Source organism: Peromyscus californicus, unplaced genomic scaffold (assembly GCF_007827085.1).
Source record: "Peromyscus californicus insignis strain IS unplaced genomic scaffold, ASM782708v3 Scaffold_23__1_contigs__length_62951481, whole genome shotgun sequence".
Classification (NCBI taxonomy): Eukaryota; Metazoa; Chordata; class Mammalia; order Rodentia; family Cricetidae; genus Peromyscus; species Peromyscus californicus.
Window position 1 is genome coordinate 55,808,921 of NW_026294534.1, and position 11,560 is coordinate 55,820,480.

The window sequence follows — 11,560 nt, forward strand, 5'->3', positions numbered from 1 at the left end:
GAATTGAAATAAGTTCTAATTCCTAGATCATGCATTCGTGGGTATGTTTGTGTGTGTGTGTGTGTGTGTGTGTGTGTGTGTGTGTTTATGTGTGTGTGTGTGTGTTTATGTGCATGCATTACTCAGCCTTGACTTTTCAAAGTGAAATAAAACCACGTGAAATATGAGATCAGTGTGTCCAGTAATTAGCCTGAACCACCAAACACCATGAAGGGCTTGCAAGGGCCACATCCTCTGAGCACACCCACAACGTTCCCTATTTTATCAGATAAATCACCAGTCAATTGCATTGACTCTTTCTGACCACCGGGAAAATGCTGGCTTTATCGGGCTCGTCCCCTCTTCCCTAAAAAGGCAACTAGTCATCAGGAACAAAACTGACTCAAACGCATTTTCTCAGTGAGGGAGAAAAAAGGCTCAAAGGCTCTCAACGGAGACCCTTTTCCTTTTGAAGGTCTTCTTTTTGTTCTCTTAACTGGAGAAAATAACTTCTTGGTACTGGAACATGGAATATCCCGAGTGTCACGAGCGCAGCAAACCCATTAGCGGAGGCTTTGCGTTGAAGTGCATCCTTCCCCCTTCCGGTAAATGACCTCCTCTCCCTCCAGTCTTGACTCTGGCGTAAGCTTGGACTCTCAGAGAAGGGCTTCGCCACAAGATGGCACTGACCTGCAGACAAAGGAAATCGCAGTGGCACTGACTTTAAACAGGCTTGTAAATGCGCCTTCCTCTGAGTCAAGGACTAGAGGGGTGAGGGCTCGGTGCGTACGGGTCTGACAGTGTGGCTTACGTTTAACTGCTTTTCTTTCCAGAACTCCTAGGCAACGCACCCCCGAGGTGTGCATCTGAGGTGCGGTGTTGGGAGGAGGTAGCGGGGAAAACCTTGGGTGATCCTCGCGGGGTGCCATCACATGATCCAGGATGAGGTGGAGTTCGGCTTTAAGGGGGCGTCTCTTCCTATCTTTCTCAATCTTTAGGGTTTGAGCAGGAGAAATACCATCGGATCTTTTCCTCCCCTCCGGTGACACTCTTCCCGCTTCTACATCAGCGAACCGACGGATTCTTCAAAAGGTAAGTTTCAAGTCGGTGTTTTTAAGGGACTTTTGAGAAATCTCTTATTGATGGGTGAGGTATGAGAGAGGAAAGATGAGGGTGTCTGATCCGGTTGTGAGAGCTGAGTGGGGCGTGGAGTCAGCCTTTCGCTTTGGCTCCCAGTGGGAGCAGGTGGCAGGATGCTCTAGATTGTGGGACAGGTCTGGGACATTATGGATGTGAGACCTCAAAGGGAGAGAGTACCACTCCTGGAGTTGGCGCATTCCCGGCGCCCTGTGGTTGGGGGCTCCAGATGGAAACCTAAGTTTCCCTCTCCTCCTACTCTCTTAGAAGGCGGGGGAGGTGCCCTGGTTGGTCTTCTCTGCACCCGGGTTGTCTTCCTCATTTTTCTGTAGCATCCTGAAGCCTCTGTCCGGATGGAAAGCCAGGAGTTTTCCTAGGTAATCTGATGGGATGCACTGGGCAGGGGTGGGGGCGCCTGCCTTCTGGATCCCGGTGAATTTGTCCGTCTTCCCACCACGTGGGAAAAAGTGGGCTGCCCGGGGTACTGGACCCCAGAGTGGGAGTGTCTCTGTCCCAATCTCCTGTGCCCGGCCCTTTCAGGCTGTCGTTCCCCTTGCAAGACTTGAACCTTGTTTTTCTATTTCGGAGTTTTAACCATCCAACTCCCCGGGTCTTTTTAGAAAGGTAATCATGCTGAGTAGCAGATTAGGGATGGGCTAAAAGCAGACAGGTTGGCTGCTCCTCAGGTAGCTTGAAGAGATGCTAATATCTGAAGGACCCATGTTGGGCAAATGAGAGAGACAGACTGACCTCTGATTCGAGCCTTGCTTGCTCATTTGGGCTCCTTCATTTCTGCTCTGTTAGTCGCTTATTTGGGTAGAGGTACCGTGATAATAGATTCTCCTCTCTCTCTCTCTCTCTCTCTCTCTCTCTCTCTCTCTCTCTCTCTCTCTCTCTCTCTCTCTGTGTGTGTGTGTGTGTGTGTGTATAAGGGGAGATTAGGAATGGGGGTAATCAAGAAGACTCATATAGTTAGTTATACAATACAGAAAAGGGTGATCTACCCGATTTCTCTCTGGTAACTCCTAGAGTGTGAAAACCTAGGGGAGGGTGGTGGGGGAGAGGGAGTGGAGATAAGGCGGGTCTCCAACTTCCACTGTTTTTCTTTCTTTTTAAAATTGGAGTGCTCTGTGATTTACCAGGCACACCTGGGTCTTCCACGAGGCATAACTACCGGTGACACCGAAGGAGGAGGCGCGGGCTTCTCTGTCAGTCCTGGAACTGAGAGCGGTAGCTGGAGCTGTCTGTGCTGGGTGGGCTCCCTAGCGAAGCAACACACACACGCACACACACACACACACACACACACACACACACACACACACACACACACACACACACACACACTCAGAGTTGGGGGAAGGCTACTTCTGCAGAAAGCTCAATTCCTTACCCATCCCAAAGACGGGTGCTCTTTCTGGCTACCATTGACTAGTGATTCCATGTAATTGTTTTAAGGCAGCTGTCTGTTGAACCAGCCCTTCCCCCACTCCCCCCCCCCCCCCCCCCCCCGGGAGGAACAGGGAATTATGTAAGTCATTTAGATAAGCTAGCAGTAACTTTGGCTGTGTATAGCAAGGCTGTTTTTTTTTTTTCCAAAACAAGTGAGGGAATTTGAAGAAAAAAAGCACACCAGGTTATGTATGCCCAGAGAGCTGTACTTTGTGGTAGAAATAGCACTGTCAATGGTTAGGAGAGAAAGGCAGCATTCCTACAAGAAAGAAGGTCAAGGAAATGTCCTGGAAAGGTGGGAGAGGGGATTCACTTGCCAACTTTTAACATGTGTAATGTCTCTGAATGTACATGGCATCTGTACTGAGATCCAGCCTTTGATTCTTGCAGTGCTTAGAATGCTAAGACATATCATGGAAGAATAAATGCCAGCTTGTGTTCCTTCACAATGAGATGCGAACTCTCAGCAATGGCACTTTCCCGACCATTATTCTTTCTCAGAATTATACTAAGGTGTACAAAACATTGCCGTGTATCTATCACAAAACTGTTCCCCACGACTGGAATGAGTACTGCTCCCATACTTCACAAAAGAAGTGAAATTTGCATCGTCTGTACAGACAGGCTACTTTCTACTTAGTGGGAAACTATTCCTCACAGTCTATCAAATGTAATCTCACAGGACTCAGAATAGAGTTGTAGTAAGTTTACTTAAACTCATTTGTAAGAGATCTGTCTTTACAGCCCATGAGTTGAAAGGACATGCCATTTTTGTGAATTCCTGTAGTTCTCCAAATAGGCTTCATATAAAATTTCTCTTTTCTTCCTCTCCACTGCGAGCATGTTGCCCTATGCCCCATGTTCCTCTCTCTCCCTGGATCATTGCAAAAGCCTCCGATCTCCTTACTTCTCTTTCCCTTCTTAAATGTGGTACAAGCAGCAGGTAGACTTTTACTTTTGCGTCTATTTATTTAGCGATGCAAGGGGGCTGCATGCTATGGCATGCATCCATTAGTGATGGGGGATGGGCTATGGCATGCATTCATTAGGTGACCACTTGCAGGAGACGGGTCTCCCTTCTGCCTTGTAAGCAATGGGGGTCAAACTCAAGTCATCAGGCTTGGCAGTAAATGCCTTTCCCTTGAACCATCTTACTGGCCCCTAGGATCATAATTTTAAAGCAAAGACATATGCCTTAATGTATTTTACCCAAGGTTCCTCATGTCTGAGGGTGCAAGGCAAAGATTACCCCATAAAACCCTGCGCTGGCACCTCGTCCCAGTGAGCTCCTTCTAGTCTGCCTTCATTTCTCCTTCCTCTTCTTGGCACAGCAGGTGCACTTCAGCGTTAGAAATTTTATATTTGTTTGTGCCACCAAGGATGCCAGTCCTGAGGTGCCCTCACGGTTGCCTAGTTCAGCATTGCTGGATCTTTGCTGTCTTCCCGGGTGGGTGCCCAGCTGCCTGTGCTCACTAGCCAGGATTAAGTTCAAATTCCCAACAATCCCAGGCCCCTTTCTAGTCTATCGCACTAGGCTGCTTTACTAATTTATTTATTTTTTCTTGTCTTTCTCTGCCCATAAGACTAGAAAGTCAATTAAAAGGTCACTGCTCCCTCCACTGAAACCATGCCTGACAAGAAACAAGCGTCAAGTAAATACTTGTTGGATGAGTGAATGCTGCTTCAGAAAAAAGTTTTTTTTTTTAATATGCAAAATGCACTATTTCCCCTAGGTACCTGACCCAAAAGAATAACTATTCTAATTGGCATTTGTTTTGCATATAATCATAGGTTGCGCCATTAATGTTAGCACAGACTTACATAAAACACGATTCTCACCATGTACCTATTCTCATGGTCAGGATATTTTTATTCTAAATCAAATATTTTCAAGGTATTATGAAGCGTTCACAGTGCCAACCTTGGGACATTATGTTGAAATCAATGGGGGCTGATAAGACTAGTGATTAAAATCAATTTGGATGAAGGGAAGAATTTGAATTGCTGTTGAGATATAACACCCAACAAATGGAATGGCAGGGATGAGGATTCGGAAGTATAGTTGTAGACTGGGACAGATCAGTTTTCTTAGAACAGAACATTCACCCTAGGGCTCTCTGATAGTTAAAAGAGGTTTATTTGGGGCGACTTACAACCAGCAACGAGATCAGTTATAGGATCCTGGAGAGGTGAGGTGCAGTCCAACAAGGTTCTCTGGAGAACTCTGACTTGGTTTGTAATCAGCATCCAGGATCATGAGGTAGTCAAGGTCTTAAGGTCCAAAGAGGCCATGCCCCAGGAGCAGGTCATAGGCAGGTGTAGAAGTTACCTGCTGCCTCACTAGGGGCAGTGCTTCAAGGTCAAAGCTGGAACAGCTTCTCACCACGCTAGAGCATCTTTAAGTTCTGGGGTGAGGCATGGCGATGGTCCACATTTCCTGTGCCTCACACAAGAATTCACATCCACTCAGTGGAGCTCAGTGATAGGACCGCAAGAGAAGCTACAAGTAACTAAAATACACTTTGCTAATCTGCTATTGTTACTTTAAATAATGAAAAGTTCTGTATTCAACTAGTAGCCTGAAGAAGACATGGCACTGTTTGCCTGACTTAAGAAGGATAGAGCTTTCCAAAATTATAAAGTCCTTGAAGGCTTGCTTTCCCACCATACATGACATCAATTGATAACACTCTCCTTGGCTTTGGAATTTGTGAGGTAAAAACAATGTGTGATTATCCCAGAAGTCATTTCAGATGGGAGCATAGAAGAGAGAGCTGGAGTCTAATAATGTCCACACTTGAAGTCTGCCATAGTTAGGATTTCTATTGCTCTGATGAAACACCATGACCAAAGCAAGTTGTAGAGGAAAGGGTTTATTTGGCTTACGCTTTCAAGTCACTGTTCATTACTGAAGGACATCAGGACAGGAACTCAAGCAGGGCATGAACCCGGAGGCGGGAGCTGACCCAGAGGCTCTGGAGGGGTACTGCTTACTAGCTTGCTCCCCATGGCTTGCTCAGCCTGCTTTTTTTCTTTTTTTACATTTTTTATTAAGAATTTTTTTTATTCATTTTACATACCAGTCAAGGATCCCCCTCTTCCCTCCTCCCCCCCTCCAACCTCCCCCTCCCAACCTACCCTCCTCCATTCCCTCCTACAAGAAGGTAAGGCTTCCCACGGGGAGGTACATTTAGTAGAGGCAGGTCCAACCCCCTCCTCCTGCCTCAAGGCTGTGCAAGGTGTCCCATCATAGGTAGTGGGCTCCAAAAAGCCTGTTCATGCACCAGGGATGAATTCTGATCCTACTGCCGGAGGGCACCTTAAGCAGATCATGCTACACAACTGTCTCGCTATGCAGAGGTCAGCCTGCTTTCTTATTCTTATAGAACCCAGGATCACTAGGCTATGGATGGCACCATCCACAATGGGTGGAGCCCTCCCACATCAACCACTAATTAAGAAAGTGCTCTACAGGCTTGCCTACAGTCCAGTCCTATGGAGGCATTTTCTCAATCGAAGTTCCCTCCATCCGTATGACTCTAGATTGTGTCAAGTCGACATACAACTAGCCAGCCCAAAGTCATTCAGTCCCCATGTGTTAATGCTATAGTCCGATTTTATGACGGCAACCCTTAGTTTTATCCTCGAGTCTTATCCAGCTAAATTGTGACAATAGACCAGACCTCATGTTCTAGAAAGCAAAATTGCCAAAAGAAAGGTTTATTAGAGGTGTCACTTAAAAAGCAAGTATGTTTCTGCACATTAAATTTCTCATTTTCCTTTCAATAGAAGTAAATCCACACAATTTTATTCATTGTTCTAAGAAAGACAGAGAGAGAATGCAGCCTCTTAACATGGGCACAGTAGCTAGTTAATTAGCATGAGACATCCTTTCCCATGGATTTCCTTAGCAATGGGGAGATGATCAGAGGTTTCTCCTTTCTTTCTCTACAGGAGCTTCTGATCTCTGTGTGATTGCTGTAATTTATCTTGTCAGTAAGAGCAGTATGTTTATACTACACAATGGGGTGAAAATCTAAGATTACAACTGAAATCACACCCCTGCACTGGACACTCACATAACTGGGTGAGGAGAGAGAATATTTCCTTAGATAAAATGTTCGAAATTCTTTGAAACCTTCTGACATGATAATCAGAATCATAATGTCTTAAAGTAGGAATCTCCCACGCAATGAGAAACCTTCAAGTGGCCCCTCGAGGTGGCCAGCATGTTCATGGTTGTAACACTTGCTTCTTTGACAAGGAGTTTCTTCCATTTGATTCAATTTTTGTTCCTCATGGTGAAATCATTTTTTCCCTTAAATTATGTATGTCCTCTGGTCCTATTTCTAATTTCATTAGACATACCACTAAACTTGCTTCCATATACGCTATAGACTACCCATTAAAGCATAAGAAGTCAGCTCTGTCGTCCGAAGAATTTTCTGCATTAAACATCATACCATTTTTCAAAAGCCGTCCCTTATAGGACCAAGTTTCTTGATGCTCCTGTGTAGGTCATCTCCTTGTGAAGATTTTGTTTAATGACACCTGTCTTTCAAAACAGCACAATGTGTGGTTAGCTGTTACCACAGTGTGGTATCTGCACTCACACTTCCTTTACACATTCTTTGATGTTGTTTGGCTTTGTTACATGTTTCCGTCTGTGCATTATGTTGTTTCCTGTACATTCACATTTTTGCTGTGTCTGAGAATCTGCTGTGGGCTCCATTTGTCTAACACTTAGGAAGCATGAGGTTTACAAACTGTTCACCAATGTGTAGACCACTGAAAGTCAACATGTGAACAAGTCCAGTTAAAAACATTTCTGGGGAGCTGGGGGTGTACCTAAGTGGGTAGAGTGCTTGCTTAGCATGCTTTAATCCCTGGGTTCAGTCTTCAGTACTGCCAAAAAAAAAATCAAATGTGCTATTCAGGAGGTGGAGCAGGAAGATGAGAAATCTAAGATCATCCTTAGCTAAAAAGTGAGTTCAAGGCCAGCCTGAGCTACATGAGAGAGACCCTGTCTCAAAAACGTTATAGCTGAACTTTAAGTTTTTAAGTGTTTGTACTGTAGCTGGGCAGTGATGGCACATGTCTTTAATCCCAGAACTCAGAGGCAGAGAGGCAGGTGAATCTCTGTGAGTTCAAAGGCAGCCCGGTCTACAAACTGAGTTCCAGGACAACCAGAGCTACACAGAGAAACCCTGTCTTGAAAAAAAAAATGTTTGCGCTGCTTGTGAGATTCTTTTAAAGATAATAATTTTATAAAACATTATGATTTGTTTATTTACTTCTGTGCTTTAATTTTAGAATTCTGTGAGACAGAAGTCATTTTGACTGCCCTTAATAAACTTAGTAACACAGCTGGCCTTTTTTGCTGACAGAGTATTCAGTTCAAAGAAATGAAGAATTGAGAATCATTTTGGTGAATGGATTCCAATATATGGAATAAGAATAAGCTGGAGATTTGACCTGTTTTGAGGAAACATACAGTCCATTTGTCTAATCGATAACAACGAAACCTAAAAAATGAATTCAACACTCTTCTCTCAAGTTGAAAATCACTCATTTCACTATAACATCTCAGAGAACTCTCCACTTCTGGCTTTTGAAAATGATGATTGCCACCTGCCCTTGGCTGTGATATTTACTTTGGCTCTTGCTTATGGAGCTGTGATTATTCTTGGGGTCTCTGGAAACCTGGCATTGATCATAATCATCCTGAAACAGAAAGAGATGAGAAATGTCACCAACATCCTCATCGTGAACCTTTCCTTCTCAGACTTGCTGGTGGCCATCATGTGTCTCCCTTTCACTTTTGTGTACACGCTGATGGACCACTGGGTCTTCGGTGAGACCATGTGCAAACTGAATCCCTTTGTCCAATGCGTCTCCATCACGGTATCCATTTTCTCTCTGGTTCTCATCGCTGTGGAGCGGCATCAGCTGATCATCAACCCAAGAGGGTGGAGACCAAGCAACAGACATGCTTACATCGGCATTGGTGTCATTTGGGTCCTCGCTGTGGCTTCTTCTCTGCCCTTCCTGATCTACCAAGTTCTGACCGATGAACCCTTCCAAAACGTAACACTTGCTGCCTTCAAGGACAAATACGTGTGCTTTGACAGATTCCCGTCAGACTCTCACAGGTTGTCGTACACGACCCTCCTTCTGGTGCTGCAGTACTTCGGCCCACTCTGCTTCATATTTATATGCTACTTCAAGGTAAGGAAACCGTTCATCCCTCCCCCATCGTTTCCTTGCCTACCTTCTCTGTGTAGACCTTCCCCGGGAGGTGGATGCTCTGCTTGACTCACGCTTTCTTCCTCCCTAGATATACATTCGCTTGAAAAGGAGAAACAACATGATGGACAAGATGAGGGACAGCAAGTACAGGTCCAGCGAGACCAAACGCATCAACGTCATGCTGCTCTCCATCGTGGTGGCCTTTGCAGTCTGCTGGCTGCCCCTTACCATCTTCAACACTGTGTTCGACTGGAACCACCAGATCATTGCCACCTGCAACCACAACCTGCTGTTCCTGCTCTGCCACCTCACGGCCATGATCTCCACCTGTGTCAACCCTATCTTTTATGGGTTCCTGAACAAAAACTTCCAGAGAGACTTGCAGTTCTTCTTCAACTTCTGTGATTTCCGGTCTCGAGACGATGACTACGAGACCATAGCCATGTCTACCATGCACACAGATGTGTCTAAGACTTCTCTGAAGCAGGCAAGCCCCGTCGCATTTAAAAAAATCAATGTGGATGACAATGAAAAAATCTGAAGCCGCTCAGAACATACGGTCCCAGGCTACATCCGTGAAAAAGCAAGCACAACCTGCCGCATGCTTTCGTTACCTGTGCTCCCAGGGGATGGAGTGAAATGGCTTTGGAAAGTCCAGGACACTCTGGGTTGCATTTGACTGCTTTTGTTATGGTTGCCACGATTACTTGGCATCAACATGAGTGGACTTTGTAGCCTTCTGGCAACAGTTTTGTCTAGACTTCCTTGGCGTGTATGTGTGTGCATTTGTGTCCGTGTCTGTCTCTGTCTGTGTGTGTGCATGTGTGTGAAATTATGCATATGACATAAAGATTCTTATATTTATTGGAGTAAATTTCTCTGAAATATTATCATGAGCTCGCTTCAAAAGCTGTAGCCACCTGATATTCTCAAGATTTGGGGGCCTTCAAGATTAGATGAGATTTCCAAGGCCCTGGACTATCTTTGTTCCATGCTAGGCATCATTTTAGTCTGTTACAAGGGTGACAGTACACAAGTCACCTTTTAGAATGTGCCAGAGCCAGAAGAGAGTCTGAAGTCATTCGATGGCATTTCTCTCTTTCTCTCTCTGTCTCTTTTCTGAGAGGACTGGATTTGTCACTCCTAGTCGAGTATCACTTAAGATAAAGATATGTAAAGAACACGTTTTCAGCTGGGACTGCCACTGGGAATTAGGCAACCCACATGAATGAAGTGGCAAAGCAGTTCCCTGATTTCAAAACCTTTCTGACAACCAAAGCATTTCAGGGTAATTAGCTTAATAAGTAAATTAGTCTTGCTGCAGATACTTCAATTGTATCCACAGGACTTGATACTCGAGAGGTTTTGCATCGTTCCTAAGAGTGTTCAGCACTGTCAAGATTTCTGGCACAAACATGTGACTCTGAGAGCATTTCCAGCTCACACTGCACAGAAACATAGTATGCATTTTCCATGCAACAGTGCCTATGTAGTAACTAGTACTTAACTCTTTTTAACTGTTTATCTTTCATGGCAGAGGATACATGGACAATGTTAAAAGGATGTTCACCGCAGCTAGCAGGTATCTATCCATACCCGTCCGTACCTAACACTTTCACACAGCCAGCCCATCCTAGCTTGTATAAACTGTGTGACGTGTGGAGTTTTATAATCATATACTATTATATTAAAGAATACTGAGTAGCCATGTCATATTAACAAACTTACTTCCACATATCCTGTAATCATGATTCAGCCTCAGAAAAGATATTTTGAAGAACAAGACAGTTTCAATGTATTATACAAAATGTTGAGTGTATTTGGTTTTAGAAGGGCAAACACTTTCTGTATTAAAATTGTTGGGGCTTTTTCAGATGAGTCTGTATTGTGTTTCTCTTGAGATACCACATCTTCCTGTCCCATGACTTCCCTTCCATGATATGGTATCTCCACCATACCCCATATCAGTTTGCTGATGAGATTGTCTATTCTGTAACCACCGATGACTGATTCACTTTACTTTTCTAGATGTGAAAGATTCCTAAAGTCAGAGACTATATAATAATGATGGCCCACAGTGCATTTAGCACAGTGACAAGAAATTAGGATGACACTTTAAATATATTTCAGGGGCTGATGAGAGAGCTCAGTAGGTAAAAGACTTGCTGCACAAGCATGTTGTCTGGAGTTGGATCCCTTGTCCCATGCATGTAAGTGCTGGGTGGGTATAATTCCAGTGCCCTAGGAAGAAGATCCTTGAGGCAAGATGCACAGACCTAGCCAGCTCTGGGTTTAGTGTAGTGACACTCAACATCAACCTCTGACCTACACATACATAAACACACATGCATACACCTTCACCCAGCACAAAATCACATCCACACACTCATGAGTACACATATGCACACTGCACATATCCAAACATCTGCCTACATATACATATGGTCATACAATTTCTAGAACAAGTTCATGAATGCAGGCAGAATTTCTCCCTTCCCATTGTGTCACATGGGATTCATATCTTGGTGTTTTCTTGGGTTCTCCTCCTTATGTTCCTCTTTACCAATGGAACACTTTCTCTTCGGCTGTATTATTTTCACCCCTAAATGAAACAGTAATGGCCGTTGAGATGTTAGGATCCAACATGTTTGGCCTTGTAAGAATACCGACCTTCTTATGGTAGATGTCAGTATGAAATCACACGACAGCCTACGGTTGTGTTTAAGTGCCCAGATGATAAGAG

General features: G+C 44.5%; 1 protein-coding gene across 4 annotated transcripts; it reads left to right on the forward strand.

The window, feature by feature from the left end:
• Positions 1–647: 647 nt before the first annotated feature.
• Positions 648–10,690, forward strand: Npy1r (neuropeptide Y receptor Y1). Of its 4 annotated transcripts, XM_052752386.1 has the most exons (4): positions 648–761; positions 978–1,071; positions 7,956–8,796; positions 8,906–10,690. In XM_052752386.1, exons 3-4 carry the CDS (start codon positions 8,101–8,103, stop codon positions 9,356–9,358), a joined length of 1,149 nt encoding a protein of 382 aa, XP_052608346.1. In that variant the 5' UTR covers positions 648–761; positions 978–1,071; positions 7,956–8,100; the 3' UTR covers positions 9,359–10,690. The 4 variants fall into 4 exon arrangements, with proteins under 4 accessions (XP_052608346.1, XP_052608345.1, XP_052608347.1 ...); XM_052752385.1 differs by lacking the exon at positions 648–761 and having other exon boundaries at positions 959–1,071; XM_052752387.1 differs by lacking the exon at positions 648–761 and having other exon boundaries at positions 964–1,071; positions 7,882–8,796.
• The last annotated feature ends 870 nt before the right edge of the window (positions 10,691–11,560 follow it).